This window comes from Lolium rigidum, chromosome 4, assembly GCF_022539505.1.
Source record: "Lolium rigidum isolate FL_2022 chromosome 4, APGP_CSIRO_Lrig_0.1, whole genome shotgun sequence".
NCBI classification, from domain to species: domain Eukaryota; kingdom Viridiplantae; phylum Streptophyta; class Magnoliopsida; order Poales; family Poaceae; genus Lolium; species Lolium rigidum.
In genome coordinates this window covers 65,943,306-65,968,225 of record NC_061511.1, presented here as the reverse complement: position 1 = coordinate 65,968,225, position 24,920 = coordinate 65,943,306, and the positions used below count along the sequence as shown (strand labels likewise).

General features: G+C 45.0%; 2 protein-coding genes and 1 pseudogene across 2 annotated transcripts; all 3 read right to left on the bottom strand.

The window, feature by feature from the left end:
- Positions 1 to 371: 371 nt before the first annotated feature.
- On the bottom strand, positions 372 to 1,458 carry LOC124705896 (probable glutathione S-transferase GSTF1). The gene is made up of 3 exons (XM_047237585.1): positions 1,306 to 1,458; positions 959 to 1,007; positions 372 to 856 (listed from the first exon to the last, which is right to left on the bottom strand). The coding sequence occupies exons 1-3, from the start codon at positions 1,456 to 1,458 to the stop codon at positions 372 to 374; spliced, it is 687 nt and encodes a 228-aa protein (XP_047093541.1).
- A 9,306-nt stretch (positions 1,459 to 10,764) lies between these two features.
- Positions 10,765 to 11,679, bottom strand: LOC124647191 (annotated as a pseudogene).
- Positions 11,680 to 21,022: 9,343 nt separating this feature from the next.
- On the bottom strand, positions 21,023 to 21,917 carry LOC124649205 (glutathione S-transferase 4-like). Its single transcript, XM_047188863.1, has 2 exons — positions 21,650 to 21,917; positions 21,023 to 21,546 (listed from the first exon to the last, which is right to left on the bottom strand). Exons 1-2 carry the CDS (start codon positions 21,852 to 21,854, stop codon positions 21,074 to 21,076), a joined length of 678 nt encoding a protein of 225 aa, XP_047044819.1. The 5' UTR covers positions 21,855 to 21,917; the 3' UTR covers positions 21,023 to 21,073.
- Positions 21,918 to 24,920: the final 3,003 nt, after the last annotated feature.

Below are 24,920 nucleotides of genomic sequence, written 5' to 3'. Positions count from 1 at the left end.
GTTAGCTATACTTACCGAAACTACTAGAGTTTAAATTGAACCGTTTGCATGATTCATGCTAAAAAAAAAAGTGTCTTACAAGTTTCAATGGGTTCAGCAATAAGTTATGAACGTTTTCAAGTTTTGCTATACTTCTTTATCTGGTATTTGCTTGCTGTAGTTTGTGCCCGTGAGCTGATTTCTCATGTTGTAGTTTGTCTCTACAAGACTACAAGTTACTTCCTAGAAACAACACATTCTTGTTTTATTTTTTATGGTACTTCAGGCAAACATCTATTTCATAGAACACAATGTGTGCAAACACTGTGGATCTGAACAACGCCATATGGTAGAACCTAGTGAGGCTCCGATATGAATAATGTGTTGAAACATTAAGAAGACGACATCTGCTTCAGCAACCCGAGGTCGATCAGAGCGGCCACCTTCCTCACCGCCGGCCTGGCAATGATCCTTCCCCACCATGCCCCGACGCTGGCGCGCTTCACCAGCAGCGGCGTGTATTCAGTGCCGGCCATGAGGCAGTAGGTGAAGGCAAAGTGCGCGAGGTCAGCGAGGCTGAAGAAGTCTCCGGCTAGGTACGGCGAGCTCGACAGCCGCGCCTGGTACACGTCCAAGACCTTTCCCAGCTTCCCAACGTTCTCGTCCACCACTGCCTGGTCGCGGGCGCCCCCGATCAGCGGCATGATGACGCACTGCCGGACTATGTTGGAGATGGCCGGGTGGTACTGGTGCGCCTCCACCTCCGTCCACGCGTCCACCATGGCTGATTCCTCAAGGTTGGATTCTCGTAGGAGATCTTTGGGGGTGCCGGCAGGTCCGTACTTGCGGAGGATGTACCGCGAAATTGCGCGAGATTCTGTGATGTTGTCGGTGCAGATTAGTATCGAGTTGGTAAGACAAGGTAAGATATGTGATGATGATTTGCGAGGTGATGTTAAACTGTCGATTGGTGTCATACCGAACAGCGTGATTTCCCCGTCCTCAAATGTAGGGATCTTGCCGAACGGCTGCAGTGTTAACATATGCAAATTTTCTTAAATAACAATGAAGATCATAGATATTTGAAACTACTATTCGTTTTGTTTATAAATGAGAGACAAAATCATAACAAGACAACATAAAGAGTACAACTGCACCGGAGCAGGAGCTAACAAGGCTGAACGAATGAGCAAAATGTTCAGTACTAGACTCGCACGGGAAGAAAAGTTTATCCCGGACCGGCATACAGCTGAGCTTGTACCGATTGCAGGGAGCCAGAGAACAGTAATTGAGCATCTGAATCGTAGATTAAGACAGGAAACTTACGTTTCGGGAGAGGTAGGGCTCGGTCTTCTGTTCCCGCGCAGCCATGTCGACGGGGACGAGCTCGTAGCTGACGCCGGTCTCCTCCAGGCACAACAGCACCGTCGCGACGAACGGAGACGCCACAACCCCGTACACCTTCACCGCGCAGCCCATCTCTCTCTCTCTCTCGCTCTCTATCTCGTCTCTTCTCTCCCTATGTACAGCTCTGTTTCCTAGGTTAATCCATCATTATAAGAAGTTCCGAAGAAGGTGATTGCTAGTCGTACTTTGACTAATTTGTTCCGGGCATCCGGCTCCGGTTGTCTAAAACTATTGTTTTGCACGTTGGCGTGTTACTACAAGACAATTTTGCCATCAAATTCTAGTATGATATATTTGGTTAATTCAACGGAAATTTTACATTAGAAAATGAAATTAACATAGAAACTAGCATAAATTCACATGTATGACTTGGGAAGGTTGAATCTAAATGTTCATAAAGATGAATTGTTCTTTCTAACACGAGAAAATTGTAAATAATCGTACTGAAGAATTCAAATTTTATATATACTTTTTTTTGAAATGGCAACTTTTAGAGCACTGGAGGTATGTTCTACCTTTACGTGTAAGTTCGATTTTTTCTTCATGGTATTGTCACTGCCGCTATACTTTTCTAAGGTCTGGTGGAATTTTGGAGTGCTTATGATCAATCTAAGTAAAATTATATTTATCTTGACTTGTGTCTCAAGTCTAGTTTCCTTCCTGTCCAAGGAACTACGACTTCATCCATAATGATGTTGTGCAAATCAATATATATTATCTGAATATATTATGGATATTTCTTTGCCTTCCTTGTTAGTTTTTCCATGTTGACTTGTCGAGGCTGATTTTAAACCAAAAAGTTAGTATCAAGCTGATATAATTCATAAGAGTCACACTCAGGCATCTGCATGGGTAGGGTGTACACAGCCGCAAGCACGCACAAATACATACACACACATATTTATTCGAGTCTTCTTAACTAAATAGAAAAAGGCACGTATATGTATGACATTCTCAAAAATCATGAGAATGTGAGTTGACTATGGTGGCCTCCTCGAGGCACAATAACAATGTGGCAACGAACAGGGATACCGCCAGCTCGTGCACCTTCAAATTCATCGAGTTAGCTTGTTTTGCCGAATGGGCAATGTACATGGCAAGCGTGACCTGGATGTGATATAATATCTACCCACTGTATTTCTAAACTTAAAATAGTGGCCTAAAAGGGTCATGCTTCTATACAAAGTTGCCTATTGATGTAATCCACTTTACCTTGCGTGGATAAAAAGCTAAGTGGTGAGTTACTTTTAGTGACGGCCATAGGCCATTAGAACTGGAGTGAAGTTCATGCCAATCCCCTCCTAAAAACTGACCTGAAACTTAAGCGAAGCACTTTGCTCCCACATTTTGTCGTTGGAAATCACTCTCTGCCCAAATACTGAACTTTATCTAGATACAGATGTATTTCTAACTAAAAAAGAAAAGGAAAGATTGATGGCACTCACTGATGAGCTAGACATAAAAGCTGATACTACTCTAATGGTAGCTTCTGAGAAAGACACCTTGAGAAACGCGCATGACAGTTCAGCTAAACTTAGACGAGAAGATGAAGCTAAATGGGATCAGAGAGCAAAAGTAAATCACATGCAAGAAGAAGAAAATAATACGAGATATTTCCACCTAATTGCCAATGTTAAGCATAGGAAAATAGAAAATCTTGCAGTTCGAGCGGGACGAAGGAACAATTGTAGGCGATGACAACTTGCAAATTGACTTTAATAATGTTTATGATAAAGTAAAATGGACTTTTCTTCAACAAACTATGTGCATGAAAGGATTGTCACCGGAATGGTGTCAGCTAGTTACAAGTTTTGTTTATGGAGGGTTAGTTGGTGTACAGGTTAATGGCGATATTGGTCATTACTTCCAAACAAGGAAGGGGCTGAGACAAGGAGATCCTCTATCCCCAATCTTTTTTAACATTGTGGCCAATATGTTGGCCATCCTATAATTGCCAGGGAAAAAGAGGATGGTCAGGTAGGTGGTCTCTTCCCTCATCTGGTTGAGGGGGGAGTATCCATTCTACAATACGCATATGATAATATTCTTTTCATGGAGTATGACTTACAGAAGGCCGTTAACATGAAACTAATTCTATGCATCTTCGAACAATTATCTGGCCGTAAGATCAACTTTCATAAAAGTGAAATCTTCTCTTTTGGAAAGACTAAGGAATAGGAGGAACAATACAAGCAAATTTTTAGATGCGAGGCTGGCTCTCTTCCCTTGATATCTAGGTATCGCAATACATTACAGGAGAATTTTAAACAAAGAGTGGAATCCAGTAGAAAACCGCTTTGAATGAAAGTTGGGATGCTAGTAGAGCAAGCTACTCTCATACGGAGACACACTGGTGCTTATAAATTCTCATCCATCTAAGCCATTGGTACCGGTTCCCTTACGAACCGGTACCAATGGGGTCATCTATACCGGTTGAATGGCTCTGGCGGGCGAGGAGATTTGGTACCGGTTCGTTAGGAGCTTTCGTACCGGTTCGTGTTAGGAACCGGTACGAAAGGTCTTCGGCCAAAATTCAGACGCGTGGTGGGGCCCGGGCTGGACCTTTGGTACCGGTTCTTAACACGAACCGGTACCAAAGGGTACCCAGCTATATCAATCGCCCAGATCCCTTCCCGAGCCCCCTGCATGCTGGCTCTCATTTTTCTCTTCTTCCTCACACTCTAAATTTTTCTCCACCTCTCACACTCCAATAATCTTTATTTTTCTCCACCATTTTAACAAGATTAACGACCTCCATCTATCCAAGGGTTAGCAATATCATCCTTTCTTCCGGCGTTCCTAATTTAGCTCATTTCTTTGGTAGTTTAACTCGTACTATTTTTCTAGTGCTAGCAAGGTGTTTGATGAAATGCCTAAGTTAGGGATTTTACTTTTTTTATAATCAATTTGAGCTGAAATTATGGTATATTTTGTAGGTTTTAATTAGTATCATCCCCGTCCTCACCGCCGTCGATCGCTAGCGTCGTCCCCTAGCCGGCACCGTACAACCTCGGTGAGCCTCTTCTTTTTATAAAAAAAACTTAGTTTTATGTGATGAACTTGAATATTAATTAAGCTGGTCACTCATATATCCATGATGTTGTGTACTTAATGATTTTTGATATACATATAAAATGCAGATGAGTCGACAATGGATGTACGGTGACCGGTGCCATCCCGAGTTCATTACTCGGCATGCATTATTTTCTCAACGTGGTCTGAGGCAAACAGAGCGGTCGAATGGTTTCATGTATTGTCCATGTAGTTCCTGTAAGAATATGAAGGATTACTCTACCTCGAAGACCCTTCACGTCCACCTGCTGGAGAATGGTTTCATGCCCAGCTATAATTGTTGGACCAAGCACGGAGAAAGAGGGGTTATATTGGAAGACAACGAAGAAGAAGAGGATAGTGACAACTATCCCAGCTTATTCATCGAAGACGGTGGTAGTAGAATGGGGAAGACGAAGCTGAAGAAGAGCTCATTTTTGATGAGCCGATTTTTGATGACCCGGATGACGATTTGGGTCGGGCCATTCTTGATGCGAAGATGAACTGCGGAAATGAAAAGGAGAGGTTGAAGTTGGAGAAAATGTTAGAGGATCACAACAAAGCTTGTTGTACCCAAATTGCGAAAATGGTCGAGAAAAAGCTGGGTACCACGCTGGAATTGCTGCGGTGGAAGGCGAGAGAATGGTACTTCGACAAGGGATTTGAAAAGTTGCTGAAAATAATAAAGAAGATGCTTCCAGGGGAGAACGTGTTGCCCTCTAGCACGTACGAAGCAAAGAAGGTTGTCTGCCCTCTAGGATTAGAGGTGCGAGAAGATACATGCATGCATCAATGTCTGCATCCTCTACCGCGGGGAGTACGAGAATTTGAATGCATGCCCGGTATGTAGTGCATTGAGGTATAAGATCAGGCGAGATGACCCGGCGATGTTGAGGGTGAGTCCACCCCCGGGAAGAGGGTTCCTGCGAAGGTGATGTGGTATGCTCCTATAATACCACGGTTGAAACGTTTGTTCCGGAACAAAGAGCATGCCAAGTTGTTGCGATGGCACAAAGAGGACCGTAAGAAAGATGTGATCTTGAGACACCCACGACGGGTCGCGGTGGAGAAAAATCGACGAGAGAGTTCAAGTCATTTTCAGATGACGCAAGGAACTTAAGATTTGGTCTAAGTACGGATGGCTTTAATCCTTTCGGGAGCAGAGCTCCGGTCCATAGCACTGGCCGGTGACTCTATGTATCTATAACCTTCCTCCTTGGTTGTGCATGAAGCGGAAGTTCATTATGATGCCGGTGCTCATCCAGGGCCCGAAGCAACCCGGCAACGACATTGATGTGTACACGAGGCCATTGGTTGAAGAACTTTTAGAGTTGTGGCGTGACGAAGGTGTACCTGTGTGGGATGAGCACGAACAAAAGGAATTTAACCTACGAGCGTTGTTATTTGTAACCATCAATGATTGGCCTGCTCTTGGTAACATTTCGGGGCGAGTCAAACAAGGGATACAATGCATGCACACACTTGTTTAGGTGAGACTGATAGTAATTATTTGGGAAACAAGAATGTGTACCAGGGCATCGTCGATTTCTTCCAAAACAACATCACGTAAGAAAGAGAGGAAAGCATTTCGGAGGTGAGGCGGATAACCGAACGAAGCCTACCCGCCCTAATGGGGAAGTTATATATGATATGGTCAAGGATTTAAAAGTGATCTTTGGAAAGGGTCCCGGCGGACAATCTGTTCCGCATGATGTTGACGGACACGTACCCATGTGGAAGAAGAAGTCGATATTTTGGGAGCTACCCTCTCGGAAATTCTTAGAGGTTCACTCTGCAATCGACGTGATGCACGTGACGAAAAATCTTTGCGTGAACCTGCTAAACTTCTTGGGCGTGTATGGGAAGACAAAAGATACACCGGATGCACGGCAGGACCAGCAAAGTATCCACGAAGGAAACAACCTGAATCCAGAGAAGTATCAAGGTCACGCCGACTATGCTCTTACCAAAGAGGAGAAGGAGATCTTTTTGAAGTCCTGAGTAGCATCAAGGTCCCGTCGGCTTCTCGTCGAATATAAAGGGAATAATAAACATGTCGGAGAAAAAGTTTCAAAACCTAAAGTCTCATGAGCGCCACGTGATTATGACACAATTACTTCCGGTTGCATTGAGGGGGCTTACGCCGGAAAATGTTCGAGTACCCATTGTGAAGCTATGTGCGTTCCTCAATGCAATTTCTCGAGAAGGTGATCAATCCACTTACTCTACAAAATTTACAGAAGGATGTGGTCCAATGTCTAGTCAGCTTCGAGTTGGTATTCCCACCATCCTTCTTCAATATTATGACACATCTCCTAGTTCAACTGGTCGAAGAGATTGGCGTTCTCGGTCCTGTATTTCTACACAACATGTTCCCCTTTGAGAGATTCATGGGAGTCTTAAAGAAGTACGTTCATAACCGTGCTAGGCCAGAAGGAAGCATCTCCAAGGGCTATGGAACGAGAGGAGGTCATTGAGTTTTGTGTTGACTTTATTCCTGACCTTAAGCCGATCGGTGTTCCTGAATCGCGCTATGAGGGGAGACTAGCGTGGAAAAGGCACGCTAGGAAAGAAATCAGCAACGTGTATGGACGGACATTCTTTCACTCAAGCACACTACACAGTTCTACTTAATTCCATCTTGGTGGCTCCGTACAAAGAGGAACACAAGGAGATCTTACGCTCTAAATACCGGAGCAACGTGAAGATTGGATTGATGGAGAACACATGAAGACTTTCGGCGGTTGGTTGCAAACACGTCTCATGAATGTCACCGATGACGAGCAGCTGTACTTGTTGGCCAAGCAACCATCTTCTACTATATCGACTTTTCAAGGGTACGAGATTAATGGGAACACATTTTACACTTTCGCCCAAGACAAAAAGAGCACCAACCAAAACAGTGGTGTCCGATTTGATGCAGAAGATGGCAATGGGAACAAGGTCACATATTATGGGTACATAGAGGAGATATGGGAACTTGACTATGGACCTAATTTCAAGGTCCCTTTGTTCCGGTGTAAATGGTTCAACCTGAAAGACGGAGTACAGGTAGACCCGCGGTGCGGAATGACTACAGTGGATTTCAAGAATCTTGGGTACGACACCGAACCATTCGTCCTAGCCGGTGAAGTGGCTCAGGGTTTTTATGTGAAGGATATGTCTAGCAAACCGAAAAAAATAAAAGAAAGGCAAGAGGACACATCATACGATGAGCCAAAGCGGCACATAGTTCTTTCGGGAAAAAGAAACATCGTGGGAGTAGAGGACAAGACAGGACATGTCAGAAGATTATAATAAGTTTGACGATATTCCACCCTTCAAGGTAAAAATTGACCCAAGCATCATCTTAAACAATGAAGATTGTCCATGGTTGCGTCGCAGTAAGAAGAAAGGGAAACGAGCGAAGAAAACTCAGAAGACTAGCTAGCTACATATAGGGATCATAACTTGTGTATCTCAATATGGAAATCACTTTTGTGTAATGATGTTACTGTATGTAAGATATTAACAATGGAGATGGTTGGCTTGTTTTACTAGTTAAGTCACGGGCTTGCAGGGAAATTTTTCCGAGGCGGAATATGCCATATATAGGGCATGTGCACCAAGGGCATATTCGAGAAGTTCCGCCACGGGAGATTTCCCAACCCTTTCCGCAACATTGTTAGAGGAGATGGAGTCTTCCACGGGCTTGCAGGGAAAAAATTCCGAGGCGGAACTTCCGAAGATGCCATATGGCATGTGCACCAAGGGCATCTTCGACAAGTTCCGCCACGGAGATTTCCCAACCCTTTCCCCAACATTTGTTAGAGGAGATGGAGTCTTCCACGGGCTTGCGGGGAAATTTTTCCGAGGCGGAACTTCCGAAGATGCCATAGGGCGTGTGCACCAAGGGCATCTTCGACAAGTTCCGCCACGGGAGATTTTCCAACCCTTTCCTCCATCCATGGTGATGAAACTCTCCATCCATGTTGGCTTGTTGAGCTGCTTCCCATGGTGTATCGATGCTCCTTTTATAGGCGGAGCGTCCTTATCCTGCTGACGGCTTTAGTACCGGTTGTAGACACGAACCGGTACTAAAGGTTACCCACGCGTCCTTATCCCACCGACGGAGCGTCGTGCGCTACATACTTTATCTCATCGAGCGGGGCGTCCTTATCCTGCCGACAGCTTTAGTACCGGTTGCACCCACCAACCGGTACTAAAGGTTACCCACGCGTCCTTATCCCACCGACAGGGCGTCGTGCGCTACATACTTTATCTCATCGAGCAGGGCGTCCTTATCCTACCGACAGCTTTAGTACCGGTTGCACCCACCAACCGGTACTAAAGGTTACCACGCGTCCTTATCCCACCGACGGAGCGTCGTGCGCTACATACTTTATCTCATCGAGCGGGGCGTCCTTATCCTGCCGACAGCTTTAGTACCGGTTGCACCCACCAACCGGTACTAAAGGTTACCACGCGTCCTTATCCCACCGACGGGGCATCGTGCGCTACATACTTTATCTCATCGAGCGGGCGTCCTTATCCTGCCGACGGCTTTAGTACCGGTTGCACCCACCAGCCGGTACTAAAGGTCACCCACGCGTCCTTATCCCACCGACAGGGCGTCGTGCGCTACATACTTTATCTCATCGAGCAAGGCGTCCTTATCCTGCCGACAGACTTTAGTACCGGTTGCACCCACCAACCGGTACTAAAGGTTTGCCTCTGTCTTCCCGCCTATTTTCTTCCCACGCTTTTCACCGGTTCCCGCCTTTGTCTTCCCGCCATTTTTTCACTATATATATGTAGGCTTGGCCACCATTTACATATCACATCTAGACTCATATCTGCAAACCTCATCATTCTCTCCCATGGCTTCCATCGCATCTCTAATCCGCCGGGAGGCGGAAGCGCTTTGCGCCTCGAACTACCCCTGCCCGCCGGGCTACCGCGTCCCGACCGGCTGGTTGCTAAGCGTCGGAGCGTGCCGGTCCCTCCCAGTCCCTCTAGGTGTGGCGCGCGAGATGGCCATCACGAACCACTACTACTTCGAGCTCACGCCGGAGCAGCGGAGGAATCCCCGGTGGCATCCCGACTACAGCCCGACTTGGGAAAGCTTCTTCATCAATCGGCGTGAGAGGGCGCTTTCCGAGGCATGAGGAGGGCGGTCCGCCTCCTTCGAACTTCCAACGAGGCCGGCCGTCGGGCTGTGGTGGCGCGGCCGGACTCTCCGGGCGTCATGGCCTACCGTGGCCCCCGCCTGCGCTACCCTCGGTCCCAGCCCACGCGTGCTCACCCGCCGGCCGGAGAGTACCGCGACCCCGATGCCGGCGACGATGATGACGGCGACTACGGCGACTACGAGTGGCGACTACTACGGGGCTAGGCACGAGTATGAGCTGAATGACTCCAACGGTAGAATTTGGCCATGTATCTTTAATTTTCGGTTAAGCTATGTATTTTAATTCGAGTTCAATCGTAATAAAATTTTATTCCCGCCCTTTCTTTCCCGCCTTTTTCCGTCGTACGTGGCGGGAAAGTTTCCAGCAGCGGACGGCGTCGTGGCAAGAGTAAAGAATAGAAATAGATAATATATAGAAAAGAATTAGAAAATATATAGAAAAGAAATATAAAAAAGGATATAGAAAACAAATAGAAAAGAAAACAAACGGAAATAGAAAATAGAAAAGAAATAGAGAAGAAAAGAAACAGAAAATAAAAAGAAAAGAAAAGAAACACAAAAGAAAAGAAAAAAACATAAAAGAAAAGAAAGAAGAAACAGAAAACAAAATAAATAGAAAAGAAATATAAAAGAAAAGAAACACAAAAGAAAGGGGAACGAAAATGAAAAGAAAAGAAATAGAAAATGAAAAGAAATAGAAAATGAAAAGAAATAGAAAATGAGAAGAAAAGAAAAGAAACACAAAATAAAAGGAAAAAGAAACAGAAAAGAAAGAAGAAAACAGTAAAAGAAAAAAGAAACAGCAAAAGAAAAGAAAACAGTAAAAGAAAAAGGAAAACAAAAAAAATACATTTGGTACCGGTTGGTAGCACCAACCGGTACGAAAGGTCTTTCATACCGGTTGGTGGCACCAACCGGTACCAAAGGTCGATCCCCTGTTTTAGACTTAGCCGGCGGCCGAAAATCCCCAAATCCCCTCATTCTCTCCCTTAGCCGCGCGACAAGCGAGAGGCGCCGACGCCGCCGACGCACCCACGCCGCCAACGCACCCACGCCGCCGCCAACGCAGCCGCCGCCGCCGACGCAGCCGCCACCGCGCGACGCAGCTGCCGCCGCCCGCAGGTAACCTCCCGGCCCTCTCCTCCTTCTTTCCCTCCCTAGCTACCGCCGTGCCCACTGCCCGCAAGGTGTTCGACGACGAGCTCCACCCGCGGTGGGTCGGGCACGAGCGCGGTGCCGCCGTCGCAGCGGATGGCGAGCAGCGCGGTGTACTTGGCGTCCTCGTCGGGGCCGCCGAGGGCTGATGGCCTCGAACGGGAACGCGCGGGGGCGCGCGCTCGTTACAGGAGCGGTGGGCGAAGAAGGCCGTGGCGGCGGCGCTGCACGTGCCGAAGTGCACAGCCGGCACCCGCGCGCGTTCGGAGGCGAGTGGGCGAAGAAGTCGTAGAGGAGGACGTCCGGGCGCCGGGCGGAGGCCGTCGAGCAGCGCGCCGAAGCGGGCGCGGCGAGGTCGCGAGCGCGCTTGAGGGCCGGCATGAGGCGGGCCGGGAGGCGCTTGGTGGTGTGCAGCGCGGGCGGGAGGTCCGGGAGGCGAGCTCGAGGGAGGTGGAGCGAGACGAGGTTGATCCTGTCCGTCCGGTGGCAAGCGAGGGCGCGAGGTTGGCCGGCGTGGAGACGAGGTGGACGACGACGTCGAGGTGGGAGGTGACGGCGGTGAGGCGCACGGCTAGCTCGAGGTGCGGGTTGATGTGGCCGTGCGCCAGCCACGGAACATTACCACGCTCATGCGCTCGCGCTCCGCTGCGCCATGGCCGGCGATCGATTTGTCAGTCGGATCAATACAGTGTAGCTAGCCGTATATAATATATGTAGTAAGTCAACTTATTTTGCAATTGTGCTAAAAAAAATAAATCTATCATACTATTTATATGTGTATTCCTTTGAGGGGAGAATATCGAGTTTATGTTCAAAGGTAAAGTGATTACGAGATATCCGCCGCAACGCGCGGGCACTTAGCTCACCAGCGTGGACGACGCGCTCTTGCGGAACGACGGCTCCTTCATTGTCGTCATCGCCTCGGTGCTGCACCGGCTCCTTCATTGTCGTCGTCGCCTCGGTGGGTTAATTGCCGGAGGGCACACTGCCGGTGTTAGGGTTAGGGTCCGTAGCGGTGCCGAGTCCGTGGCGGTGCCGCCGCGACATAGAGAGAAGAGCGAGAGGAGGAGCGCCGAGTGTTAGGGTTAGGGTCTGTAGCGGTGCCGAGTCCGTGGCGGTGCCGCCGCGACATAGAGAGAAGAGCGAGAGGAGGAGGGGGAACACCGTGTTCGTGGTCGTGGCGGTCCGTTAGGGTTTTTTGCTTTCTTCATTTCAATTGTTATCCATCTAGCAATACGGTTAATTTTGCTTTCTTAATTTTGCGGTGACATTGAGGTATGGAGGACGGCACCTTCGTCCGAGATGAGGAGGGGGAAGAAGCGGTGCAGCGATTGATCTATGAGAGTGCCCGTGGTCCGGAACCCGACGATGGAGATGACAACGAGTACCAAGACTTTCTGAATGATTTTGGCGAGGGACTTGAGTACGAACAAGTTAGAAAAGACAATGAAGTGTCCATCACAAACTCCGGCGAGGTGTATATCTATGTATCAATTAGTCTGTGTTCATCCCTAGATGCATTCATTTATTTGTATTGCACTTATTAACGAATATTTTTTCTTTTAGCCTTCTGGATCATCGAGCAAGTCTGTTAGAACAAAACGAGGCCCGACGCGGGTGCTAAAGGGCGAGGGCAGGTTAGCCCTCACGGCATTCAAGGATAATGGTGAACCAGTGGAGCCCAAGGAGTTTTGCCGCAAATTTACAAGTCAATCCGGAGTTATTGTTAGGGACCATGTACCGATCAGCATTCAAGAGTGGCATAAGCCGAAGAACCCGGAGAGTGGTGCTACTTATGTCAACGACAAGATGAAAAAATTTCTTTGGGACACGCTACTGACAAAGTTCAGCCTACCGGAAGACATGACGGAAGGCGAGAAGAATAAAGTCAAGGAATGGACATGGAAGAAGATGGCCATACAATTCCAGAGCTTCAAGAAAAATTTATGGGACAAATATAAGAATGAAGATCCAAGTATTCGATGATAATCTAGTGAAGATAAAAGATCAACGGGCCGCATTTAAGGAGTATAAGAAATCGTCTACTTTTGTGTCCCGATCGAAGAAAAATACCGAAAATGCTGCAAAGAAGAAACTTCCGCATCATTTGGGGTCAGGTGGCTACAAGAGTGCCATTCCGAAGTGGACAGCGTTTGAGAATAAACTGATGGATCATGGAATCACTCCACAGACATGGGACTGGCCCGAACGGTCCAAGTTCTGGTTGTTCGCTCATGGGGCAGGGTTGGACCCAAAGACAGGGTTGATCGTTGAAAAAGGGAAAATGGAAGGAAAAAATTGAGGCAATTGTACCGAAGCTTGTAGATGCAATTGAAAAGGTCAGAAAGGGAGAGTACATTCCCGATCGAGAGAATGACGAGCTGACACTCGCTCTGGGGAACCCTGAACATGTTGGACGGGTACGAGCTCGCCCAGGTCTCACCATGAAGGAAGCGTGGCCGGACAGCGCTGACACTTATAGAAGCCGTTCGCGAAAGAAGAAGAAGGACGCCGACATTGTAACGGGGTTGTTATCTAGGGTGGAGGCTCTTGAGAGAAATCAGAGGGCACCTGATCAGCCGCTATTTCTACAGGATCCACAAGCCGATGCTGCCCCATCTCAGCGAAGAAGCAGTGTCGGTTCCTCGCATCTTGACGGATGTGGAGGAAGCTACCCCGTGGATTATGTCACGGAGAAGACAGATTGCGAGCTACATATGTTAATCGGGACCGCGTCCGTTAAGGTGGCGGTCGGCTATGTGTACCCAAGTGAAGATGGAGCAATGCACCATCATATGCCCATTCCACCTGGTTGTGTTCGTGTCGGGGTGGATGAAGTTGTTTCGGGTTTTGAAAAAGTGGAGCTTGATATTCCTAGAGGTGAAGATGAGAGGACACTGGGCGATGTCAAGCACGGTTTCGCCCTATGGCCGAAGAAGTACGTCATCCTTTTGCAAAGGCCACCGACTCCTACACATGAGCAGCAAATGCCATCGACTCCTCCCGGTGGCGGTCCTGGTGAGCAGCCAAGTCCACACCTACCGAGAGGGACCCCGGCGTGAGTCCACCATCTCGAGATCCTCCGCGTAAGACAGCGTCCGTTAAGCGGAACGGTGCGCCGCCTAGGAAGAAAGCTAGAAAGGAGAAACAACTGCCGCCTCCCGAGAAGTTACCTTGGGAAAAAACTCCGAGAGGAAAATGCGGAGGCCGTTCGGGCCGAGGTGAAGAAATTTTTGCACCGAAAGTGCCGGAGATACCTTTCGAGAAGACACTAGATCGGGAGAAAGTTGTGCGTACCGTTGACAATCTATATGACCCTGTACCATCGCCGCCATCCGACTATGCGCGTTCTATTGAAAGGTCGTATGACAAGATGATCGAGGCGACAAAACCCGTTAAATCGGGTATCGGGGAGATAAAAGGGATACACGAGTGTCTACCAGCTCGGACAACAACCCGTTCAATCGGTCGCCCCTCTCAAGGTGTTTGACGGGAAGACCGTTCAAAGTTCTCGACAAGACGCAACTGATTACGCCTTCGGCTGAACGAGCATATCGGTTTGTTCAAGGGAAAGATTTGGTCGAGAATCTCAGGAAGGTACCAACATGTATGCGTAACTTGCATTCGTGGTACCTTAAGGCCTCAAAGGAAGGGATCCAGACTATCATGGTGCGAGTTAGGGAAGAGCACTACTTTCAGTTATACAATCTCCGGGCCCTCGACAAATCAATCATCAGTTGCTATTGTCTGTAAGTGATTTATTTATTTAATTTGAGAAGTCGTTCATTGTCTGCAGATTATAATCTTTTGTGCGCTATATTATGCAGATCGAAGATGCTCGAATGCAAAAGGGACGATATCACGGACATTGGGTTCATTGACCCGAACACAATGCATGTCAAAACCATAGAGAATCCCCTCTATAACAAGGATACACCGCAGACTTTGCTAAGGTTTTTGAAGCGACAACGTGACAAAAAGCTAATACTTTGGCCTTACAACTTCGAGTGAGTCTTACTTGTCTTATAACACATTATATTTTGCTCACCGTATGTCAAAATTTTAACTAATGACTACATATTGAAACGTGCGTAGGTTTCACTTTATTCTTCTCGTCATCAATTTGGAAATTGGAGAAGTTGAAGTCTTGGACTCACTAAGCAAAAAAAGGATCTATACGTGTCTTGTTTTTTAATGCTCAGAAGGTAATTTTAATTCTTATCGGTTTGTTTCGTTAATTTCCTGCTTTGAACTAATTGATGACTCTTTTATGCATTTTCTTTTGTCGAGCAGCGTATGGCAAACTTTCATCAAGGAAGATACGTCCCGTGAATGGACACCGAAGCTGCGATGGCGTGCGAAAGTAAGTAGTACTACCTAGGTCCACACACCTTTCAATTATCATACTTGACTATTGTTTGATTGAATTATATTCTTGTAAAGAAATGCCCGCAACAACCTCCGGGGACCGATCTCTGTGGATTCTTCGTTTGCGAGTACATCCGCAGAATTGTCAACGAGAGAACGAATAATGAAAGAAATAAAGAGGTACAAAAACAATCTTCACAAATTTGTTTTGTTATCATAAGTTGTGCTGAGTTTCAGTAATAGTTGTTTCATGTATTCATTTGTATCTTATTCTTTTATAGTTGGCAAGAAAGCGGAACAAGCTCTCAATCGATGACCGCTTCATAGCAATAGGCGAGGAATTGGCGGGATTTTTCCTTCGGGACGTCATACCACAACTCGCAGAGCACCGAGTATGAATGAAGATGTACATGTTACATATATAGTTGACTCGAAGAGTACCACTATGCTACATGTAATAGACATATATAGAGTACGCCTCGGAGAGCACCACTATGCATGAAGATCGATCTTCATGCATAGTGCTACTTAATTTGCGATCTTATGCAATAACATGTGTGTTATATTATATGCACCAACTTGCTATGCATCATCTTGATCTTCATGTACTACCTAAACCCAAACGCGTTTCCGGTGCATCGACGCGATATGAAACAAACCGATATCCCTAAACCTCTCCAAAACCCTAAAAAGCCAATTCTCCGCCGCGGCACGGATTTGGGCAAATTCCCTGCCGCGGGGGAACCTTTGGTACCGGTTCGTATTACCAACCGGTACCAAAGATCCTTAGCCCCGAGCTCTCCTGGTGGCCCACGTGGAGGCCCCTTTTATACCGGTTCGTAAGCAACCGGTACGAAAGGGGGGGCTTTAGTGCCGGAAGTTTTATACCGGTTGCAAAACCGGTACGAATGCCCCTCTGGAACCGGTACGCATGAGAGATTTTCTACTAGTGTATAATATCTACCCACTGTATTTCTAAACTTAAAATAGTGGCCTAAAAGGGTCATGCTTCTATACAAAGTTGCCTATTGATGTAATCCACTTTACCTTGCGTGGATAAAAAGCTAAGTGGTGAGTTACTTTTAGTGACGGCCATAGGCCATTAGAACTGGAGTGAAGTTCATGCCAATCCCCTCCTAAAACTGACCCGAAACTTAAGCGAAGCACTTTGCTCCCACATTTTGTCGTTGGAAATCACTCTCTGCCCAAATACTGAACTTTATCTAGATACGGATGTATTTCTAACTAAAAAAGAAAAGGAAAGATTGATGGCACTCACCGATGAGCTAGACATAAAAGCTGATACTACTCTAATGGTAGCTTCGAGAAAGACACCTTGAGAAACGCGCATGACAGTTCAGCTAAACTTAGACGAGAAGATGAAGCTAAATGGGATCGGAGAGCAAAAGTAAATCACATGCAAGAAGAAGAAAATAATACGAGATATTTCCACCTAATTGCCAATGTTAAGCATAGGAAAATAGAAAATCTTGCAGTTCGAGCGGGACGAAGGAACAATTGTAGGCGATGACAACTTGCAAATTGACTTTAATAATGTTTATGATAAAGTAAAATGGACTTTTCTTCAACAAACTATGTGCATGAAAGGATTGTCACCGGAATGGTGTCAGCTAGTTACAAGTTTTGTTTATGGAGGGTTAGTTGGTGTACAGGTTAATGGCGACATTGGTCATTACTTCCAAACAAGGAAGGGGCTGAGACAAGGAGATCCTCTATCCCCAATCTTTTTTAACATTGTGGCCAATATGTTGGCCATCCTATAATTGCCAGGGAAAAAGAGGATGGTCAGGTAGGTGGTCTCTTCCCTCATCCGGTTGAGGGGGAGTATCCATTCTACAATACGCATATGATAATATTCTTTTCATGGAGTATGACTTACGTGAAGGCCGTTAACATGAAACTAATTCTATGCATCTTCGAACAATTATCTGGCCGTAAGATCAACTTTCATAAAAGTGAAATCTTCTCTTTTGGAAAGACTAAGGAATAGGAGGAACAATACAAGCAAATTTTTAGATGCGAGGCTGGCTCTCTTCCCTTGATATCTAGGTATCGCAATACATTACAGGAGAATTTTAAACAAAGAGTGGAATCCAGTAGAAAACCGCTTTGAATGAAAGTTGGGATGCTAGTAGAGCAAGCTACTCTCATACGGAGACACACTGGTGCTTATAAATTCCTCCCTTACCAGTTTACCAATGTTTCTGCTATCTTTCTAGAAATACCTAAGGGGTAAGGAAAAGGCTAGATTTTTATAGGTCAAGATTTTCTAGGCAAAAATGATGATCATAATCGTAAATATCGATTAACAAGATGAAATATTATTTGTCGGCCCAAAGATTAGGAGGGCTAGGTGCGGAAGTGTTAGATATAAAAAACAGATGCTTACTTGGCAAATGGTTGTTTAAGCTCCTGAATGAAGATGTGGTATGGTAGGAGATATTGCATAATAAATTCCTTTGTCACAAAATACTGTCACAAGTGACTTCAAAATCCACCGAGTCCCATTTGCAGAAAGGAATAATGGGGGTTAAAGATGAGTTTTTCTCGCGGAGTTCTTTTAAGGTCGGCGATGGGCAGAAAACTCGTTTCTGGAAAGACACCCTGGTTAGGAGATGAGCCACTATCATGACAGTATCCTTCTTTATAGAACATTGCCCGCCAGAAAAATATTTTGTTAGCTGATGTTTTAACTGGTAATCCTCTAAATATGAAATTTACAAGAATGTTATCACACAATAAATGGGAGGCTTGGCTGCATCTTATAAGACGTCTTTTTTTTTCTTAACTTGATCAAAGAGCCAGACGTATTTATGTGGAAACTAACAAATTCTGGGGTGTTTTCAGTCAAATCGATGTATGTGGATATGATGAATATGGGCATACAATTTTCCTACGCAAATATATTTGGAAAATAAAAGTACGATTAAAGATTAAGATCTTCATGTGGTTCTTATATAGAAAAGTAATCCTTATTAAAGACAACATCGCTAGAAGAAATTGGAACAGTTGTAGAAAAGTTTGCTTTCTGTGATGCAAACGAATTAATCAACCATCTATTTTTTGTTTGTTCCTTCGCTAGATTAATTTGGAGAACTATTCAGTACAGGTTATCCATGTGGTTACACACTGGATCCACGAATGGTCATAACTTATACCAGAGGCACAGCGGGCACGTATGGATATTGGATGCAGTCGTCTGAAAAATGTCGCTCATGATATCTACAACCTGGGTGGCGGGCGGCTTGCTGGTTTGTTTTTAGTTTCACCTTGTTGACCCATGAGCTGTAGAACATTTATACTTTGTACTCTTCATACCAAAATTTCGCAATAATGGATGCGTGCATCAATCGATATAGAGGCCTGAGCTATGCCCCCATTTTAATAAACAAATCTTTATCTGATAAAATTGAGACATCTATTTTCAGATGGAGGAAGTACGAAACCTCTCTAAAATTAATACGCACCGTGTGTTGAGTGCAATGCCGTGGTATATAATTGCAGAATGTGTAATCTTCATCATGAACGTACATGCTGTGCAAGCTCGTTCGTGCATGCACTTAACGAAAATTAATGCAAGTAAACAACAGTAACACACGCTCCGCGCTTCACGGAAGGATCTGGACCACTTTTAACAGTCAAACAAAGAAAATTTCCTGACAAGTTTCATGAAAATTATTTCTGCAGCATTTGAAATCAGGATGACAAGGGGCAAATTTTAGCATGACCAAAGACATCTCAAAGATCGTACGACAAGAATTATAAAAAGGAGAGAGTATTAGCTAAAACATGACACGATGTGTCCTACTGTTTATTACATGCAGAAGTTTTCCAAAATCTACCTAAAATAAGAATCACAGAGTTCGCATGGCAAAAAGTAAGTTTTTGTGTGACAGGCAGGTAAGAAGAGTTAACTGCTTGAGTACACTTCAACATGACAGGTGCCGGTTACGTACTACGCACATGCTAGTCAACCATCAACAAAAACTTTGGTCAAAGTGGGTAGATGCCACTAAAGCAAGCTTTGTCCCTTGAGAGTTGAGTACTAACTGGGAGCAATTTTTTGATGTATATGTTTTCATTATTTTAAAATACATCTTTGATATATTTTGAAATGTTAAAGAGATTAAACAAAAAAATCATGAGTACATCTTCAAATGGTGCGTGTGCACAAAGTTTTCTATGAAAATGGACTTGTCGTTAGGATTGCATAGAAAAGTTAAAATTTGGTGATAAAAATATAGGTTTTCATGAAAAATAATTTTTATTTTTTTACATTGATCACAAAAAGTATCATTTTTTCGCAAGTTTTACGAACACACATAAGTGGTGGGAGCATATGCACTCGGGAGCCGAATTGATTTCCGGTGCTAACTTTTCCAACTAATACTACATGTGAATGGTTCTAAAAAAGTTAGTATAACTATTTTATAATCTGATGGAAGATTGCTGAGATTATTGTTAACTTGGTGAACCTTTTCTAACTTGTTTCATCAGTCAAGCTTCCTTGCTGCTCAAGAAATTGTGACTTCATCCAGATTTTTTTGAATGTCATCAGAGTTGAATCATGGACATACTCTTTGTTCATCCGAATTTGTGTTGAGGTGGATCGTGCAATTTTATGTCTTTTTTTGTACTGATGTCATGGGTTCCTATTATTGAAAATGTGTTATAATATAAAAAGCTTATCAAAACCTCCAACAGATCAGAGCCAAAAAAAGCAAAATATTTTAATTTTCATTCACCAGAGCAGCAGCGTATGTTCATTGTCCCAGTGGTTGCAAAGAAGACAGTACAATTTTTTCTTTTGAAAAAACACAGTACAAACGCAGGCGTCCACATACACGTGTATACGCTCACCTCTATGAACCCACACACGCACACCCTACCTCTATGAGCATATTCGGAAGACTGAGCCAGCGATTTAGATCTTGAAATTGATGAAGTTACCACGAGTGCCTCCCACTGGATGAATATTATGTTTTATGAGACACACAGATATCAAACATGTGGTTTGAACTTTGGTGGGCTGAGAGTACAACCACCATCCTAACCACTCAACCTTAGATTGGTTCTTAGTACAACTATTTTTCTGATCTCGTGAAAGATTGTATAGCTTATTGTCAACCTAGTGAACTTCTCTTTCTTTTCGTTCATGGCTTGTTCCAACAGTCAACTTCCTTCCGGCTCAAAGAAAGGTGACTTTATTCATAATTACTGAAGTTTTTCAAATCATCGTCTTAGTAGAGCTCTATGGATAACATTTCTTTATTCATGGGGATCAGAATTGAGGCGGGTCAGACCGTGTCTGTTAGGAATAAGCACTTCGGCTGCACAACACCGTACACTTGTGTATACGAGAGGTATACGTGCAAGTCTAAACCGGTTTGTAGGTGTATTACCGATTAAGTTTAGAACTTATAATTGACTAGCATTGGTGGTGTTGTCCGCGCGTGTATACAAGTACACGGCCAGACGTACCACCGTAAGTTGAGCAATAAAGAAATACAAAGCTCGATATGAGCATGTGGCAATCAATCACCCCTATTGCGTGCGTGAGCTAGTAGCTAATCAATTAATCTATCAAGGTTTCGTTGCTTAGCTAGTTTATACGCACCACCGCGGAAGTACTGGTGTATGTGCGTCGCAGGATCGTCTTCGTCGTCGGTCGTCGGAAAACACTCGGCGGCAGAGGTTGTGCTACATATCGAAGCGGCGAGAGTATTGCCAGGTCTGGGCCAACAGTAGTGTCATGGTTTTTCTATTTTTACATTCATGTCATGGTTTTCAATAATGAAAATCGGTATGTATGCCAAATCAAAAAGGAAAACATGGAGCCATACACAGGTGCAGGCCGGCGCCGGTTCGACACAGCACAAACCGGAGACTACATGACATGCTCGGTCGTCTTGGTTGTTGCCATCACTGCTCTGCCTTCTTTCCCAGACCAAAGTCCACCGGCATGAACTCCGTAACCTTCCTCGCCGCCGGCCTGGCCTTGAGCTCCTCCCACCACGCCTTGACATGCGGGAGCTCCTCCACGAGCGCCTTGTACTCGGTCTCCATGAAGTAGCGCAGCATCGGGAAGTGGCTGAGGTCGGCCAGGCTCACCGATTCCCCGGCGAGGTACCTCGACTTCGATAGCCGCGCCTCGTACACCTCCAGCACCTTCTTCAGCTTGGGGACGTTCTCGTCGATGACGGCCTGGTCGCGCGCGCCGCCGAGGAGCGGGGCGAGGATGCACTGCACCATGATGGCGCCCGTCGGGGCGTGGTGCTGCTGCGCCTCCACCTCCAGCCACACGTCCACCATGGCCGCCGCCTCCGGTGAGCCGTCGCCCACCAGCAGCTCCGGCTTGTGCTTGCGCAGCACGTGCCTCGCGATCGCGCGCGACTCTGCGGTGCGGGGAGATTCGGGTTGCGATTAGTACGAGTTATCCTTCGGAATTGGTGTCAGATAAGGAAGAACGGAGATTGGCGGGAGGGAAATATTACGAACCGAAGAGTGTGAGGTCGCCGTCCTCGAGGACAGGCACCTGGGCGAACGGGTTCCTGGCGAGAAAGTCCGGCTGGAGGTGGTCGCCGGCCTGGCGGCTCATGGGGACGAGCTCGTACTCGACGCCGGCCTCCTCCAGGCACAGCAGCGCGCGCGCAACGAACGGCGACATCGCCCACCCGTACACCTTCACGGCCGCCGGCGCCATTCTCTCGATCGGCTAGCTTGCTTCCCGGAGATTGATCGGTGAGTTTGTTCGAGGCGGTTCTTGTTTGTGGCTTCGACTACTACTGACAACTCCGCTAGCTCAGAATTAATAGTGTTGCGTTGTCGCCGCATGGGGTGAGAGCGCGACGTCACTGCTTGCGTCGGGTGTGCGCGGTAATCCCGATTGATCGTCCATTGCATTTGCGTTCTGGTCTTCTGGCTTACACCAACCTGTCGAAAAATAGTTATTCTTTTCCCAGCATGGGCCGGCGAGGTGTCTCGAGATCAGTTCGTCGTTGTGCTGACAAAATTTATTTTCTTCTTCCGCAAGTCATCGAGGTGCTGACAAAATTTATATTTTTTTCATGGAGCATGACTTACAGAAGGCCGTTAACATGAAACTAATTCTATTCATCTTCGAACAATTTTTTGGCCTTTAGATCAACTTTCATAAAAGTGAAATCTTCTATTTTGGAAAGGCTATGGAGTAGGAGGAACAATACAAGCAAATTTTCAGATGCGAGGCTGGCTCTCTTCCCTTGATATCTAGGTATCGCAATACATTAAAGAAGACTTTTAAACAAAGAGTGGAATCCAGTAGAAAACCGCTTTGAATGAAAGTTCGGCTGCTGGTAGAGCAAGCTACTCTCATACGGAGACACACTGGTGCTTATAAATTCCGTCCTTACCAGTTTACCAATGTTTCTGCTATCTTTCTAGAAATACCTAAGGGGTAAGGAAAAGGCTAGATTTTTATAGGTCAAGATTTTCTTGGCAAAATGATGATCATAAGCGTAAATATCGATTAACAAGATAGAATATTATTTTTTGGCCCAAAGATTAGGAGGGCTCGGTGCGGAAGTGTTAGATATAAAAAACAGATGCTTACTCGGCAAATGGTTGTTTAAGCTTCTGAATGAAGATAGGGTATGGCAGGAGATATTGCATAATAAATTTCTTCATCACAAAATACTGTCACAGGTGACTTCAAAATCCACCGAGTCCCATTTAATTTGTAGAAAGTAATAATGGGGGTTAAAGATGAGTTTTTCTCGCAGAGTTCTTTTAAGGTGGGCGATGGGTGGAAAACTCGTTTCTGGAAAGACACCTGGTTAGGAGATGAGCCGCTATCCTGACAGTATCCTTCTCTATATAACATTTCCCGCTAGAAAAATATTTTGTTAGCCGATGTTTTAACTGGTAATCCTCTAAATATGAAATTTACAAGAGTGTTATCACACAATAAATGGGAGGCTTGGCTGCATCTTATAAGACGTCTCTTTGTTCTTAACTTGATCAAAGAACCAGGCGTATTTGTGTGGAAACTAACAAATTCTGGGGCGTTTTCAGTCAAATCGATGTATGTGGATATGATGAATATGGGCATACAATTTTCCTACGCAAATATATTTGGAAAATACAAGTACGATTAAAGATTAAGATCTTCATGTGGTTCTTATATAGAAAAGTAATCCTTATTAAAGACAACCTCGCTAGAAGGAATTGGAACGGTTGTAAAAAAGTTTGCTTTCTGTGATGCAAACGAATTAATCAACCATCTATTTTTTGTTTGTTCCTTCGCTAGATTAATTTGGAGAACTATTCAGTACACTTTAATGTTCCCCCACCAACCAGTTACAAATATGCTTGGAAATTGACTTAATGAGATTGATACAAAAAATCTAAAGAGTATATTAGAATAGGGATTAGTGCTTTTTTTGCGGGTAAGGGATTAGTGCTTTGATGTGGGCTATATGGAATTGTCGTAATGACATTGTTTTTAACAAAAGTACGAATGCTCATTTTCTACAGGTTATCCATGAGGTTACACACTGGATCCACGAATGGTCCTAACTTATACCAGAGGCATACCGGCCATGTATGGATATTGGATGCAGTCGTCTGAAAAAAGTCGCTCAGGATATCTACAACCTGGGTGGTGGGCGGCTTGCTGGTTGATTTTTAGTTTCACCTTGTTGACCCATGAGCTGTAGAACATTTATACTTTGTACTCTTCATACCAAAATCTCTCAATAAATGGATGCGTGCATCAATTTATACAGAGGCGTGAGCTATGCCCCCATTTTAATAAAAAAATCTTTATCTGATAAAATTGAGACATCTATTTTCAGATGGAGGAAGTACAAAACCTCTGTAGAATTAATAAGCACCGTGTGTTGCAATGACGTGGTATATAATTGCAGAATGTGTAATCTTCATCATGAACATACATGCTGTGCAAGCTCGTTCGTGCATGCACTTAACGAAAATTAATGCAAGTCAGCAACAGTAACACCATGGGCGGACCTATAAGTTTCTAGAAGCCTGGGCAAACATGTCTACCATGCCATTTTTTGAGACAAAATGCTATAGAACATCACATGATACTAGGCGTGCCACCGCCGCCAAGCCCGGGCGACCGCCCGGGCTGGAGGGATGGTGGATCCGCCCATGAGTAACACAAGCTCCACGCTCCACGGAAGGATCTGGACCACTTTAACAGTCAAACAAAGAAAATTTCCTGACAAGTTTCATGAAAATTATTTCTGCAGCATTTCAAATCAGGACGACAAGGGGCAAATTTCAGCATGACCAAAGACATCTCAAAGATCGTACGACAAGAATTATAAAAAGGAGAGAGTATTAGCTAAAACATGACACGATGTGTCCTACTGTTTATTATATGCAGAAGTTTTCCAAAATCTACCTAAAATAAGAATCACAGAGTTCGCATGGCAAAAAGTAAGTTTTTGTGTGACAGGCAAGTAAGAAGAGTTAACTGCTTGAGTACACTTCAACATGACAGGTGCCGGTTATGTACTACGCACATGCTAGTCAACCATCAACAAAAACTTTGGTCAAAGTGGGTAGGTGCCACTAAAGCAAGCTTTGTCCCTTGAGAGTTGAGTACTAACTGGGAGCAATTTTTTTATGTATATGTTTCCTTTATTTTAAAATAGATCTTTGATATATTTTGAAATGTTAAAGAGATTAAACAAAAAAATCATGAGTACATCTTCAAATGGTGCGTGTGCACAAAGTTTTCTATGAAAATGGACTTGTCGTT

What these genes read in the sequence shown, in the direction of transcription:
- LOC124705896 (XM_047237585.1), bottom strand. Translation starts at nt 1,458, where the DNA reads ATGGGCTGCGCGGTGAAGGTGTACGGGGTTGTGGCGTCTCCGTTCGTC. An exon ending in AGCCCTACCTCTCCCGAAAC is followed by an intron (nt 1,008 to 1,305) that starts GTAAGTTTCCTG and finishes TTAACACTGCAG; the next exon opens with CCGTTCGGCAAGATCCCTAC. An exon ending in CGGGGAAATCACGCTGTTCG is followed by an intron (nt 857 to 958) that starts GTATGACACCAA and finishes ACAACATCACAG; the next exon opens with AATCTCGCGCAATTTCGCGG.
- LOC124649205 (XM_047188863.1), bottom strand. Translation starts at nt 21,854, where the DNA reads ATGGCGCCGGCGGCCGTGAAGGTGTACGGGTGGGCGATGTCGCCGTTC. An exon ending in CGGCGACCTCACACTCTTCG is followed by an intron (nt 21,547 to 21,649) that starts GTTCGTAATATT and finishes CCCGCACCGCAG; the next exon opens with AGTCGCGCGCGATCGCGAGG.